The sequence below is a fragment of the Netta rufina genome (assembly GCF_964035555.1).
Source record: "Netta rufina genome assembly, chromosome: 4".
Taxonomy (NCBI): Eukaryota; Metazoa; Chordata; class Aves; order Anseriformes; family Anatidae; genus Netta; species Netta rufina.
The window spans coordinates 35,058,866-35,075,343 of record NC_140127.1 but is presented as its reverse complement, the minus strand read 5'-3'; the positions used below and the strand labels follow the sequence as shown (position 1 = coordinate 35,075,343).

Genomic DNA, 16,478 nt, shown 5'->3' with positions numbered 1-16,478 from the left:
GGAACCCTCAGAGTCTAGTGTAGAGTTCTCTTCTGAAATCTCAATCTCTCCGGCAAAATGCAGTGCTGGCTAGGTGCTTAAAACATATGCCTGTGTTCCCATCTCTTCAACTCTCCCATTAGAAATAGTATTTTGTATATGTTTTATATAGTTTCACTAAAAAAGGTAACATTTGATTTTCTAAAAAGTTGTGACTGATTGTCAAATCAGCTAAGATAGTGTTCCTGTTACTGTAAGGATCTTTTTAATTGGCAACAGAAAATAATTGTCAACTCTTATCCTCACAAACTATTATTCATTACCAATGCAGCAATACAGAAAACATAGCTTGGCTTACTACAATAAAGACTTTGCTTCGATATTAACATCCTAAATTCTGTCACTGTAGATCTCTGTGCATTGCACCAGGGGAAGAAAAACAAAAACAGAAACAACAACAACAAAAATAAAAAAAAAAAAAAAAGAAAGAAAAAAACAAAAATGTGTTCTTCAGGGGTAAATTATAAAAGATCTCCTAGCTGCAAACACAAATATTTCACTCATAACCCAAGCACCAGACCATTTCTTTGAAGAAGCTTATGAGGCATTTAAGATATACAATGGCACAATATCATACAATGGAATTGAAAGAATTTTCTTGAGATACCATTAACTTTGAAGGAATGTCTAGACAACTGTGTCAACAAATGCAAATAATTCATGCTTCTCAGCTTCTATCCAATAGATGGCCCCATGCTGAGTATACACAAACTCAGAAGAAAAAGGCATGTCACAGTCATATGACTAGGGAGTGTAACAGAATCACACAGGAATTCAAGTCAATCTTGAAAAAAAACCTTCAAGAAAGCTCTTCTCCAGGGTAAGCCAGCAGTGGGATAGGCTTCTGGTCATTTTGGCTAGTTTAAAACAGAAACTTACAGCTGGTGCACCCTGGCATCAAAGCAGGGGTAATGGAAGGAACAGCTGCTAGTCATGACCTCTTCATTTCACTCTGTTAGAAAAATAAAAACTAAAGGACTCCAAAATACTGTACAACTTCTTGCAGTAACCAACAAAGTGGCTTCTGGAAACAATGCTTTTGCCAAAAATGCATCTGTAAGGCACTTAACAGGTATCGTTTTAATATATATATATATATAATATATGTATATATAAAAATAAAATATGCACTGAAGCAACATTCACAAATACCCAGTTGTCTCAATTGTCTGTGTGTACAGTATAGTACATATATACATTCACTGTGACACAGGCCATCTCCATCATTATACCTTCACAGGTACTTTGGGCTGCCTGGTTAACTTCAGTGCCTGTGAACAGGGAAAGAAAAAAAAACGTCACTTTTTTTATATTAAAAGAAGATCAACAGTACAAGACAAGCTTTTTATTGAGGGTTGACAAAATGCTCCATGTACTTCTGGGATGGTAAGTTATCAGCATGCAGCTAATAGGCCACTCTATTTTGATGATCTTTTTATCTCTGATAGCCCATCACAGCCTCCTCATATACAGACAGACATAACAGAGGAACCTTAAGGAATACGGCTACATTGGCAGTGAAGGAAGCTGGGGTGGGTCTCAGATGTCTTTTAGAAAGCAACTGTTGGGACCCCAGTCAAGAAACCACCTGTGGCATGGATACAAGAGCTTCTGAGCTACTCAGGGTAAAGACTGTGATGAGAACTTCTGCAAATACTTTTTTGGTCCTTGGCCTCTTTCCATGTGGCTCAAAGCCTGCTCAGAGCATAGTCACTGTAACAGTGGTGGATGTCATGCACCTTGGGTGTTTACACCTTCCTTTCTGAGGGTATGTAAGAGTAAGCCAAGTCCAGAACTGATCTTATGCCAGGTGACTGATGCCTGAGGATCTTGTTTAAAATGTCTGTAGCTTTAGTCTGCTCTTACCAAACGTTTTTACAAGGAGAGGAGAAACCCCATGGAGAAACGTTGAAGCAATGGCAGGGTCAGCCAATTATGGTAGCTGAACTACTCAGTATGTGACAGAGGTTCAGCTCAAATAATAGGTGGTCGTGTTTCCAGTTTGGCAGGAAGCACCCTCTCTAACCTAGGAGGCAAGCGTGACAGGCTGAAATGGGGTTAGGCTTTCAGCTGCAAATTTATACAGATGTGTGCACTGTGCAGGATGCCTTCTTTTGGTGTGCTGTTCAACAAAAAATACTTGGTGTTTCTTGTGGCCTGAGAGCGAAATTCATCAAATTTGGAACCTTTGCTTTCCGTGTCCTTTTGAGGGAAGTGCCCTGACAGACGCATTTGCTTGATGGGTAAGACACTTGTTTCTGGAGGATTGTTGGCTAAACAAGCAATTTTCAGTCTGAGAGATAAGTCTGATGGGTCTTCTTCTTGTAGATATTAACCTTTAATAGTGTACATTTCAAGCTTGTATGCACTGCTGAAAAAACACTCTAGCACAAATGTAAACCCTTTAAAAAATCTAAACCTTTAAAAATAAATAGGCTATATTCCCCTCAGAAACACCAGCTTTCAGAAACTCCAGCATTTAACTATTGTTAAATCTAGCCATTTGAGATTAGTCTTTTGGATATTATTCAGCGAGAGACTTTGGAGAGAGACATCATCCCACATTTTGTTTGGGGAAACAATATTTTAACTTTGTAGTTTGGCAGATTCTGTTGCCATATTTACGAACTAGAAATACCGTACTGCAGATGAACCTCTAAATATTTAAATTCAATTTCATACAACCAGATCACATGTACTATCATAATTAAGTAAGAATGTCACTGCAGTTGAGTACTGTGACTGGATAACCGTCTCCCCCTGCAAGAGAGATGCCAAAACGAAACCAAGGTGTTTATAGAAAATAAACATCAAGGGTGATGATGACATGTTTATTTTCAAAGCGGGAGACCATTATCCAGTCACAATATTCACTTCTATTATACTTATTGCAACTGTACCAGCCCCAACCTCATTGATTTTTCTTATGAGAGTAATTAAAATAACATTTGTGAATAATACAGAAGACCAACTGATAAATCTGCTGCAACAGAACAACAATCCCCTGAAGTGGCTCTGTGGTAGCATTACAGTCTGATTAACACAGAAGGTTTATTTGAAGCTTAATGAATAAGAAACTAGTGCTGGTGAACTGTAAATCTCTCCAGTACTGGGCTGACTTTTCTGATGCCCTGTTTAAAGGCTGTGCTAACTTGCAGCAACTGACAGCAGCCCTTGAAAGCCAGTACCACCCCTGAGGACCAGGGAGGTCTGGATGAACTCCAGCCACACTCCTGGTCTTGGCAGCAGGGAGCAGCTAGACAATGAAGCCAGCATTGCAGGGATTGTTCTGCCACTGGTAGCGTCAACTTTGGGCTATCATTCTTCAGGAACAGCATGCAATTTTCTTTAAACAACCTGTCTCCTGATTATGTCTGTAATTATTTAATTTTGATAATTAAGTAGTTATCATTACATGAAACTGATGGAATCTCAAAATTAAATATGATTCACAATTGTCCATTTTTGGATGGTAAGATAAGTATAGCTTAACAAGACCTGATTTCTGGACTCAGTTCTGGAAAACTGGGACCTTTCCCACTTTTCATAATTCAGGTAACCAAAATGGAGCCACATAAAGTGAGTAATTTAAGGATTAGAATTCAAGTTAGCAAGGTGATTTTACTGAAGTGAAGCTCTTACCTTTTGCCTAGAAACCATCCAAGATTTTATCGTTGGTACCAAAAGACTGCCAAGAAGAATCTGAGCGGGATGATAGATGAGTAAGGGGACAGAAATTAAGGACAGGTGCTCATATCCCGCAAATACTATCTTCAGCATTGGAATCCCTGCAGGCAGAAAAGCAGGAGACAGATTCTCAATTCAGATTTCGAGTCAAGGACAAAAGCAAAGCATTTTGCAAAACAACTCAACCATCCAATACCCCCCAAGAAAACAGAACATGAAGGCACAGAGGTTGTATATATATTAAAAAACAAAACAAAACAAAACAAAAAAAACTACCAAAAAAATCCTGTAAGAAAATGAACAGCAACAAAAAAAAAAATACATTGCAGAGAAAGCTCTATGCCAGAAAGGAAGCAGTAGGGGAATGCCATAAAGATCTTTTCTAATTTTGCTGATAGCTGCAAACTCCTGCTGAAGACATGCTATAAAATACATCAGTGCTACAACATGATTGCTCAGTTGCCAAGCATAGGTCTGTACTGTTTATTTATAACCTTATCTTGCTATGCTGTTTCATATTTTCATGATTGTCCTCCATCCAAGCAGCCCAACTCCTGCTTGCAACCTTTTCTTCAGTCCATTCACCTCTGGAGGAGGGTTGCGTTTTCCTGGCATACTCCCTGCCAGTTAAGTACCCAAATGACATCCCTAGACTGATTCACATAGTTAAGTTGGAGAGTCAAGTATTGTGCAGGTGAGTGTTCACGTGTTAGAGAATAAAACTCTCTGCTCTACCTGTATGTTTCAGAAGAGAGACAGCTTGAGAGAAAAAAGGTTTAGTGAGCAATATGAAGAGGCCATATGCAGAACTGGAGAGCAGCTGGAGTAGAGAAGTTGCTAAGTGTTGGAAGAGGTAAATTTTAAGAGAGAGACATAGGCCATTTTTCTGAAGAGCTTGAATTTATGCTCAACAGTGCTAGTTCTATTAGACATCTCCATGCGTAATCTTCCCACTTGATGAAGTGATATGTAAGGTTACGTTTGATTTAGTTTTTGCAGTAAGGAAACTGATTAAGCTGACACTGAACACTTAATTGTTCAAAACGGTCTGTTTAAATCTTGCAGCTTTGTTACCTGCTCCACAAAGCATGGGCAATCCTCACAACCATCTCTTGTCTTGTTTGACCAGTTGCAGACAAGAGTCGCTGCTAGTCCTCAGGACCCCCCTGAGAACATACCTTACTTTTTCTCTGGTTTACATGTCAGTCTAGGAATCTTCCACCAGCATCAACCTTGCAGCGAACGAAACTAGACAAGAGTTTTCACAGAGTTTATCTGCATCTTCTTTCTTAGCAGTGACAATAAACTGAGCACTGTGGCACATGACCTTAATTCCCCCATTAGTAGATGATTTAGATCAACCAAATTTGCCATTAAAAAAACAACCAACCAACCAACAAAACAAACCAACCAACCAACCAAACAAAAACTTATCTATGTCTTGAATAAATTTCTGTTCTCAACAACCTTTCCCTTAATAAAGTGTCTCCCTTCCTTTGGGAGGAAGCATATCTTATTTGCTGGATATTTATGCTGCCAGTACCCCTTTATTGCTCACACATAGCTAAACTTGCCAAAATCTTCACAGTTGCCACAGCACAATTTCTTTTAATTATTTTAATTAGCTTCATCACATTAAACCACTAACAACCTCATCCCCATATCAGTTGCCTGTTCTTATGTGGCTATTTCCAGCAAAAGACTAAATCGAAAAAATAAAGGCTTGCATACTTAATTCAATATTAATAAATAATTACCCTTAAAACAGTATCAGGGACATATCACCAACACAATAGGACTGCTTATTATTAACACTGATTTCTAGGGCTTAGGAATATACAGTATTTTGATAGGAATTAAATGGGAATTTGCATTCTATTATGGAGTATAATTTACTTCAAATACCCATCATATTGTTTTTGTAAGCAGATAATGATTTTATTGTCTGTTTCCAGTCTCAACTTCACCCTAACATGTCTTTTCCTGTTTTCTAACCACAGAAAAATAAACTAGAGTCCCAACCTATGAACACGTTATATTTATGTTCAGAAGACAGGACCTGGCATTTGTCATCCATAGATTTAAAAACACTTCAGTATGCTGAACAGGACTCCAACAAAGAATCTGGGAACTCTAAGATGACCAGCCTAAGATCACACAGAAAACTAATGGTGGAGACATGAACAGAATGGATCCAAAGCGACTGAGGCATTCTTTAAGTTACTGTACATTTTCTGAACTGAAAGAAAATAGGAGAAATTCTAGACTAAAAGGTAAATTCTCTAGAGGAAAGCTATTTCAGTAAACTAGGAAAAGAAAATTAAAGTTGTCAAATATAAATACAAAATACTATAATTAGTGTGACAATGTAATTAGATTGCAGGGTGGAAAGAGGTTCTTAATTCACAGCTTGTTTAAATACATGTCACAACAATAGGTTCTTGTAAGCCACTAATGTGCAATTAAAGTTCCTGCTATTTACTAGGAAAAACTAACTGGTGGAAAGAAGAAGTAATATTTTTTGCAGGTAAGCAGTAGTTTAAAGAAAAGCAAATTCTCTGTTCCCTTTTTATGTACGTTCTGGTTTTTGCAATTTCAACTTTGCCAGCATGCAACTCTCTCCAAAACTATTTCATGACAGAGATCCATAGGCTACAGTCACAAATGCTTATGTCAGTCATAGTACCACAGAGCTAAACAAAACAGCATGGGTTTTTACTTTTTTAAAATATTATCTAAACTTTTTTTATTCCAACATATAGCAACTGCAAGCATCAGTATGATTGATGATGTTTTTCATGAGCATAAAGCTCACACCAATTCCTTTTTAGGAAAAATATTTTTTCCTCTCTTAAAAATATTAGTAACTGGGTGTTTGTTTTTTTTCTTGCTTGTTTTTAAATAAACCATTTGAAAACAACAACAACACAACCAGAAAAGAATGAAAATCAAATCCCAGCTGATGATTGGGGTGCTGCTGTTTGCTGTACCTTAGAATGCATTTTCAAGATGAGACTATGAATTAGCATTGTAAGAAGCTATTGTAAGAAGAGTTTAAATCTTTTGGATAGATGGCAAGGAATAAAGTTGCTAAGCAAAATGGAGCTTGCTGTCTTTATTTTGGGCTGTCCATTCTTCTTTTCCTCATTTTTATAACATATTGTTCTCAGTATTAAAGGAGTATGATAGCTATATCTTTAGTCTAAGGTAAGTAAAATTCTGCACGGGATCAAATCACTTGTTGTAGAAAACAAGCCACTGGCATAGCTATAATTCTTGTTTCCTCAAAGTACACAGCAGACGCTCTCTTCCCCCGTGGCCTTCCAGTAACACTAGGGCATTTACTTACAGAATGGAGCATTCACATGTGTAAGGAATGACACCTGTAAGGATCTGTCATTCTGTTTTCACAGAGCCATTAAATCATGCTTATCTGCATTTCAGGGAAGTTGGACTGACTTTCTTGGGTCTTCATCCTGACTGACACTGACGGAGGAATGCTGGAATTAACAAAGGTTGTATACAGGCTGGTGAGTTTTAAGACTGCCGTCATGGTCTGAAGTCTCACATCACAGACACCAATACATGCTGCTCCAGTTTATGAAGTTACAGGCTTCCAGCATCTTGGTTCAACTCCTCTGCCAAAGACCCTCACTCACTATGTCTGACGAGAGGACAGAGAGCAGAAATGGGGTACAGGCCCACCGCAACTAAGACAGGGAAGTAATTCCTGTGACATGGGAGTACTGTTCACTTTTCTCCTTGTCTCCATCCTCATCCAGCCTCTTGCCATCACGCAACAACTTCGCACACCTGAGGAACTGAAGCAAGGAGGAGTGAGAAGACTGCTCATACGGTCTGGGACAGGAAAGTCCTGGTTGCTTTCCATTGCTCTAGAGTATCCCAATCTGGTCCCAAGGCTGTAGTTTATCAGCCCTGGTCTAAGGCCACTGTTCCTGTAGTAGTCTACAAAACGGAAAGCTATTTATCCTTCCTCCAGCTCTGCACCCAGTATAACCTCCCACATGCTCCCCTTTCCTTTTTGCTACTTTCATATTTTGTAGTCACCTTCGTAAAAGGCCCATGAAAATATTATGCTGCGCTTCTCTACATTTAGTTAACTGTAAAATAATTATAATAAAAATCCTAAAAGATTTGAAGGTATTTTTAAGAGAATTTAAATATAGGACTCTTTTCATCTAGCTATCATGGCAGTAATATAAATGAAGCAAATTAATTTTAATGCTCCAAGGTACTGATTCTGTGTCACTGTCACTGACAGGATCCAACCAGACTTTATGAGATGGCATTTGACTTTATGGAAGTGAGCACTATGCACGCATTTACAATTTTACAGGGACTTTAAGCTGTCATGCTGAAAAATGTTTATAAAACATTAATCAAAAAATGCCTCTTTAATACAATGCATTGTCTGAAAGATGTTAGAAGGCACATATTGTAAATGGATTCTTTTTCTGACTAAAGTAATTTCTACCAAAAGCCTTTCCCCACTGCTATACAAGTACACAGCGCGGAGAGATAAAGAGCACTTTCTCAGCACATTACTACCTGATCCAAACACTTGGGAAATCACTAATGTACAGCATGCCATATTTCCGTGTCACACATGACACATTTGTCTAAAATTACCCAACAGAGTTTGACATTGCAGCATATTCCATAGCAGAGCTTTCAACTGACATCTGCCAAGTAAGAACTTCAAGTAAGAGCTTTCTTCTTCTAACAAGCAAGTAAGAGTTTTCTTTTATCCTATACCCATGATGGAAGTGATAAAACAATAAGTACTGGAAATCAGTTTTTTTTTTTTTTTCTATTTTAATATGTTTATTTTATGCTCACTGGATGTGTAAGCTCCCCTCAAAGCAGTGTTTCATCATTTGCTGTTTTCTACCACATTGCGATGGATTCAGAGAACTTAATAGAACATTTTTATTACCACTGAAACATAGGCCATTATCTCTCACACCCAAAGCAGAATTATTGCTAGATGCTCTACTTACATACTTCACTGTATAGGTTTTTCCCCTTAAATGTCTTTATAACAAACAATTTATCCTAAAACTTTATAGCTTAAATTACTGAAACACATTCCAAATCACAAAATGCTCCTGCATTTCTTCTCCGGAAAAGAGATTTAGGTACAAAACAAAGAGGTCATCACTAAGGCTATGAAATCACAAGGAATCAGAGCATCAAACAACTGTTAGAGAGAAGCAGTGGAAATACTCAGAAGAAAATCCTTAACCTGTGCATTTTTCAGTTCTCTTTTCTCCTCATCTATACATTTCAGAATTCGCAACTGCCATGATCTTTAACTGCAATATACAAAATGAAGCAGGTGTATGAATGGTGGCTTCTCTGACACTCTCTGTGCTATGCTGTCTTTCTGAAGAATTCTCTCAGGAGTTGATGTGAAGGGAACATCAGTAGGCCAAAAAGCTTTTTTTTTTTTTTTTTTTTTTTTTTTTAACTGAGAAGCCCGCAAAGGGAGGCATATATTGCATTAAACCCCTCCTAAACTGCCAAAACAGGAGTTTTCTGAGTTTCTCCCTGCAAAGACAGTGCCAAATGAGCACCTGAAATTTTACTGCTGAATTTCAGAATAGCATTACATGCAGTCCAGTGACTGCATGGTAGGAAAGGGTGGTGAAATCTGGAAAAATCCAGTACACAGGATGAGAGAAAGGTTGCTCATGCAGATAGCTGCCAGAATGGCAACATACTGCTAATCTCCAGTTCTCAAACTTTCTTAAGGATTTCCTTGCTTTTCTTCCAGGTAAATCAGATTGCAATGGCTAGTTTTGAGGAGGCAAAAGTTCATATACTGGGCCTCTCCTCAGTGAAGGCAACCCAGGGATAGAAGTTACTGCCCTTGTTAAGACTCTGCTATGACATACTGATATCATGATGCTTTTGACAAAATAACCAGATAAGGATTCTTTACCCTCACCTAAATATGCACTGAACTCAAGTTAAATGCTTTTCCCTCAGGACCAGTTTCTTTCAGTCTTGGGAACAGCTGAATGATATCTGACTACCAGTAACTTTACAAATACGTGCACTCTGCTGAGTGCTTTCAGCTGAAGAAAGCATCTTCCAATGTAATATGAAATCATATTAAACTATTGCACGACACTAGGTGTCTTACCTCTCTCAGAGGACTAGAAATATTGGAAAGGCTCTGTACTGAATTAGACTGATGTGATCACACGGTGTGGTCCATGCAATTACCTTAAGAGTGCAAGAATTTCACTGAGACCCACACTATGTTGTAAGAGACTTAGCTGGTCTAATACTCAAATAAAGAAGGAGAAGGAAAGGAAATAAGGAATATATATATATATTGTCATAACTAAGAAAAACCAAAACCCTAGTATGGTTTGTATGCTTTTAGTAATTCCTGTTCTTCAGGTAACTGGCTCACTATACTCATCATAAATCAGCAATTTTAAGTGAAATCTAAGTAGTTACTAGAAAATGACACATTGTGATACTATCAAAATTTTTAGTAAATAAATGTAGAAGATGGAAGAGGAAGAAAGTACAGTTTGCCTATTTCTGGGTTTTCAATGCATGTGTTCAGATTGGAAGTGATGTTTAGTGAACAACACAGGCGATCTTACCAGCTGCTAGCAATGAAACATTTAACATCAACAACTGAAGACTAGTGCCTCAGACTCTAGAACACCTCCTCCACCTGCCTGACAACATGGTAGTAATAATTAGTTAAGAGGGAATACACGAATGAATTGAACCATCATGAGTCATATTTTAGAGGCGACTTATCCTTAATTTGGGACCACAGTGCAGGCACAGCAGTGGTGTAAGCTGACCATAACACTTCACTGCTTTTTATTGCTTAAAGATCAATTCACTCTTCACACACATATTATATTCAAGGCATAGGGTAAAATCTTCCTTGTAATTCACTATTAATATCTAAGCTATGAAGTTTAAACAAATAGAATTTAAACACTTCCTTCCCTTCTCTACAATTCCTGTATTCAATACTTTTAAAAGGTTTAATATGTTAGATCCACTATTGAAAGGAATTCTGGACAACCAGATTGACAAATTTCCTAAAAACATAAGCTGAGATTTGATTAATTTGATTATTTCCTTGAACGTTACTGCCCCTTCCACACACAGCTGAGGCTAACATCTCTCTCAGCATTAGAGTCTTGATTATGTGGATTTATTTACATATATATATTTTTACAAGTATAATTTTATTTTATAGTCACACCTGTTATTTTTGTAAACACAAGAAGGAAAGGATTATATCCCAAACTGTTTCATATCTTCTAATTTTATTATTATTTTTTTTAAGTCTTTTTCTCCTGAAGCTTTGACACAAAGGAAAACATGATACCACAAATTCATTATAAATGATAAAACAAAAAAAGATTCTTTTCACAAAGAAAAAAAGATGTTAGGAATGCTAGCATATTTTTCCTTCAATCATCTCTTTACCTGATTTCTGAGTCCAAGAAAAAGAGCTATGAGGCCAGAAAAGCTTAAATGTTGCAGTCATTTGGGAAGGCATTTTGAGAAAACAGCATACTACCCAGAAATACTAAGGGATACTATTTCCCATCCTAAAATTCCATGAACTGTAGGATTTCTAATTTTTGTTGCTGTTGTTGTGTGTTTTTTTTTTTTGTTTTGTTTGTTTGTTTGTTTTTTGTTTTTTTTTTACATCTTTGCACCCACTCTTTCAGAAGTGTCTGGAGTCAGCAGCTCAGACTGGCTGCCAGAAGGTGCACTGAGAGCAGCAAATGTAGATGCAACTCTCTCAGGGAGACGCAACATCATCTTCAATACTCAGGTTTAGCATGGGTGACACTTGTAGCCTCTGCCAGATTGAAGTAAAAAAAATTCTTGAGTCATGTCCAAATGTGGATCTTCCCGAGGGTAACCTGTCAGCTGTCTGCTGAGTATAATGCAGTTTCTTAAAGCAGATAAATTAACTTTAACTGTTTTTGGTGGGGAGGGAGGGTTGGGAGGGCTCTTGTGTCATTATCATTTTACAGATGGATATGTGTTTATTTTTTTTATTTTTTTTTATTATAAAGAGGTACGAGCTTGCTGTCATTAAAAACCTGCAATCTGGTTTTTAGTGTCTGATCCAATTATGTGTACATCTGGGAAGACACACAACCAAATAAATAATTGGAGAGGTGCAACTCTGAAATGACAATTGTTATTCATCGATCTCTTTCTGTAAGTCGAGATTGAGAGATGTAAACTTCAAGTGAATGAGATCTCCTGGGTGAGATTCTTCAGTTCAAACACAGTAAACAACTGTTGTCCTCTGATGCACATTTTAGTACTGCTGGAGGCAAACTTTCTAAATATTAATAAAAAACCTACTATTGGCAGAGTATACAGATGAAAAGGAAGCCCTGGGAGCTGGTGCAGAATTTCTAGCCACATTCAAAGTCTAATCAAAGAAACATATGTTTCAGGTCAGAAAGGAAAAGAGATTCCCTAATTTCCTCCAGTATTTCCCTTCTGGAATCACAGAGAGGTCAAAATTGAGTAAATTGCAATATATTAGACATGCTATATTGCCAGTCTTGTGATAAAAAAACAACGGAGAATCAGGCACTCTGCGTCTGAGAGCCACTAGAACTCATTGGACTAAAACACTTCCCACTTTCGTGTTGGCCTGCTAGGGCATGTCCTTCCTGAAAGCACAGCCCCTTGGGATGCCCTGGTATGAAGCAGACGAGCACTGGGTACTTTCCCAGCCACATATGTCAGTAGCAAGGGGGAAATAAAAGACATGTTCTGATATCCCAGTGACCGCACCCTACTCAAAACTGTCAGTTTGACTTCTCATGGAGAATCTCCTTAAAGCAAGTGGTGGGATTAGTATTAGAGAAATGTTTGCACATGCAAAATGGCACGTCACCTCGCGTGGATTAGGCAGTCTGTGCAAGCAGGAAACATATATACTATTCCCAATTATATAAATCTTTGCCTTGAAGATTATATTTCGTTTTGCTAGTATTCTGATCTGGCAGCCATACTGGAAATAACAGAACTCCCCAGGCTTCCTTTAGGGGTCTGCTAAGAAAAAAGACATACTGATTACATGATAATGACCTCTTTGATAATATCATTTGGTAAGAACTAAACATTGCTTCTACAAAACTAATGAGCTAGGAAAGACAATCCAGCTGCCCTCAAGTTAGGTTACAAAGAAAGATGTGGACAGGAGAGAAGTCTAGTGGATTTGGGTGCTTCTGCTCATCCCGCTCTCATCTCATGTAATACAAAATCCTCAGTTCTTATTTTCCAGAGACAAAGAGGTGGTGAACTACAGAGAAGAGGAAAAAGCCCAACCAATGACTTGCTGCTTCTTCCAAGCAACTGCCGCGTGAAAACTGAAGAGATGAGAAAAACTTCAGTTTGACCCAAAGAATCACGCTAAGAAAACTAGTGAAAAGTAGCCACTAAATCCCCTGGGATCTCAGAAGCAGGCATGGGATCAAGAGGGCCCTTCTGTTCCTAACCCTCTGGAAGAAGTGAGGGATGCGCAGCCCAGACGTGGTATCTACATGACACACACTCTTTCTACCACATTTCTCCCATTGGCTTCCCTTCTTCTCTGAAGGTCAGCACCCTACCAATTCCAGTCAGAGTAGTAGCGAGATCATTTTCACTTACATCACTCTAACAGCTGGGTAGGAAATGAGATTAAAAGTCTGGAACAGGTAAGAGTATCTGCAAATTCAAGCACTAATAACATGGGGAAGTATGACAGGATACCAGCAGTAATGCCTCTCGTTCAACATTCACAGGAAAATTTGGAAGTAGAAAAGACTATCACAAATCTTACTCTTGAAAACTTTTAGAGCGCAATTAACCGGGATTATTTTTTACATCTTTATGGAATTATTCACACATTCACAGATAATCACAGTTAGTCCCTTGGTGAATAACCACCTTAGAGGACAATTCTCTGCCAGGAGCAGAGAAAAACAACCACAGAGTTTGGCTTGAATATTCACTTAGGGCAATGCATCTGATTTTGCAACCTTACTTTCTATCACAGAATTATTAAGCGAGGCCTCCTTTTTAAAATCAAAGTGACCTACCTTTTATCTTAACACAAGTTAGGACACTTTGGCATTTTTCTGTCTAAAGAAAAAGGTGATTATCACCACAAAATAAGAGTCTGCTTTTGATTAGAGCAGCATTTCGCAGACTTTGGGTACAGGAACAACCAGATGAAGCTAATATTAAACAGCAGTGGCTTAGGTTGTGCAAATATAATTACTTACCTCTGAAAAACTTGCAAAGAGATCTGTAGAAAACATGAGCAAACTCTAGATAGCTGTGAGCAGATTAGTGCTATATGTGAGCACGATGCACTCTGTCACATTGTGCAGCTGGGGAACTTGAGGGAAGGCATGGGCTGATTAATCCATAGCCTAGATGATCTGCTCACACACAATTGAGCTGTCTGTGAATCCACTTGTGCATTACACAGTGCTTTTAAAAATTGTTCAAGGACAGACTATCAATTCTGCACTCACAGAGTAAGCAGCTGAGTATTAAAAAAAAAAAAAAGAATGAAATTAAAACAATACAAAGGGCTTTGTCTTTTATTTTGAAAATTATTCTTTCCTGGAAGTACTTTGTACCCTAGAAACTTTGATTACATTACCTTACGAATTCCGTAATGAAAGAACAGCAACATTGTTAAATACAAATGAGGAAAAATGTACTATGCATCACAAAATACCCTGATTTCATTATAGGTGTTTGTTTTTTTTTTTAAACTAATCTGCTGTTCATCATACCTGCATTACAGACATTTGCACTTGTGAGAGCTAAATAAGTATCACTACTCCATTTTCTATTCATAAAATACATTTACTGAGTAAATTAAAAATATCACAAAGTAAATTAAAAATATTTTTTTGACTATCCTAAATTTTCATTTTAGAGTTGTAACTTCTGGCTAGTAATTCACACTGACAACTCTGCCAAAGATAAAATAATATTCCGTACTTGGCTGCAACTTTCGTGTAAGTCCAAGCAACAACTCTGCAGTATTGTTTAGATGAGCCACACTGATAGCTTTGCACTTCCTTGAGGCCTCTTCTCTTCTTACTGAATGAACTCCAGGGAATGGCATCATGTCGGGCTTTCCAGATGGATTATGTGAAGCCATAGCTCAATGTCATTTTCAATAGCAAGGCTCATAATTAAAGGTCAAATAGTCACTTCATCTGCAATCAATCAATAGAAGAAGTACTAATACTAAGTACTAATCAATCAATGGCAAATGCACTAATAAAAGCCATGCATCAAATGTCCGCATATGTGTGTGCTCACATGCACTATGCATATATGTGAGTAGGCGGAAGGAGAGAAAGAGAACAAAGTGTGGGTGAATATGCCAGAGGGCATTGTGAATGCTATATTTATCTTCACTACTTGTAAGTTTATATCCCGTTTCACTCATTACGTGAAATCCAAATAACATTATTTTTTCTGCATGTGTGATGTACTGTATTCAAAAACTGCCAAAGCATCCACCTCTATTCAGAAATACCGGCTTGTGCTCCTAACTAAGAAACACAAAGGCACCTACCCTGTGTAATTTGTCCTTACACAAACATGCCCTGCACTCTGATCTGTGAGACAAAAAGTGTGTCAACTGTTCTGTCTACAAAATAAAACCCAGCATATGGGAACAGCACTCATCTCCGTGCAAAGCAAGCACTTATTCATGGATTCAACACTGGAAGTGGCAGTTGGCCTCATGAGCATGCACTGCATGGGAATTAGTTGGTTTCATAATATGGTGTGGGAGAAAGTGACTTATAAAAGTCTTCTCATGCCTCTCCTATTACCACTTCTAAAGCTTTAAAGCTGTCAGCTCTTCTCCCACTTTTGTCGGTGCCATCGTAAATTCCCCCGGGAAGGGACCAGACGTACCTATCTGGAGCTTTACCTGCCAAGCTGAGAGAAATCAATTTCAAAGTGAAAGAACAAGTGTTGGGGGGTCATTTATATACTACCACTGGAATCTTGAAGACAAACAAAGCACAGCTCCACAATGGATATGAAACCAGACCCTGAGCTGTGTTTGTGCTTTCAGGCACTGAAATGACTGTGAGAGAGAAAAACTCTCTCTGCTACAAGAGAACAGAAGGTTTCTTGTTGAGTGGTTTATCGTAAACACCTCTGGACATGGAGAAATGTGACACAACAACAAAAGAATAGGAGGTAAAATACATGTGTCTGTTCTTGTTTCTGCTAAGATCAGGGTGGACAAGACTACTAGAAATAGATTTAACTGTCATTCAGAAATGGCTGATCCTTAAGAACTAATCGTATCTACTCTGCTTTCAACTTCAGTGAAGAAATAAATGCTAGTTGCTCTGGTTAACAATTCCTGTTTACATCATCAGCTACAGGGGCATATCTCGTCTCACAATGGCTTTACAAAACCCGATCCTCTTTATTTACACAGAAATGTGTACTTACACAGCTCTGTCTTATCTAGACCTGGTACTAATACCAAACAGAGCAGAATATGCCTTTAATGAGACACAGGCTCTTCAAAGATGAAGGTAAAGCAACCTGTCCTGAAGCTCACAAATGAAACTATCTGTAGCCAAGAAACAGTCCTGTAATACTGTGTTCCACCATGAGTCTGTTTCATTTCAATTTGCACACTTATTCATATGAGACATCTGTATGAGATA

The 16,478-nt window shown here is 38.0% G+C and overlaps 1 protein-coding gene across 2 annotated transcripts in view; it reads right to left on the bottom strand.

Annotated features, from left to right (window-relative positions):
* Window positions 1–1,215: 1,215 nt before the first annotated feature.
* SLC10A7 (solute carrier family 10 member 7) overlaps window positions 1,216–16,478 on the bottom strand; it is a 139,107-nt gene continuing 123,844 nt past the window's right edge. The window contains exons 11-12 of one of the 2 annotated variants that reach the window (XM_084286376.1): window positions 3,682–3,827; window positions 1,216–1,310 (exon numbers count right to left, since the gene is read on the bottom strand). In XM_084286376.1, the coding sequence (XP_084142502.1) occupies window positions 1,266–1,310; window positions 3,682–3,827 (191 nt within the window). In that variant the 3' untranslated portion in view covers window positions 1,216–1,265. Of the gene's footprint in view, window positions 1,311–3,681; window positions 3,828–14,564; window positions 14,994–16,478 lie in introns of those variants that run through there. The other variant, XM_084286377.1, reaches the window with a different exon arrangement.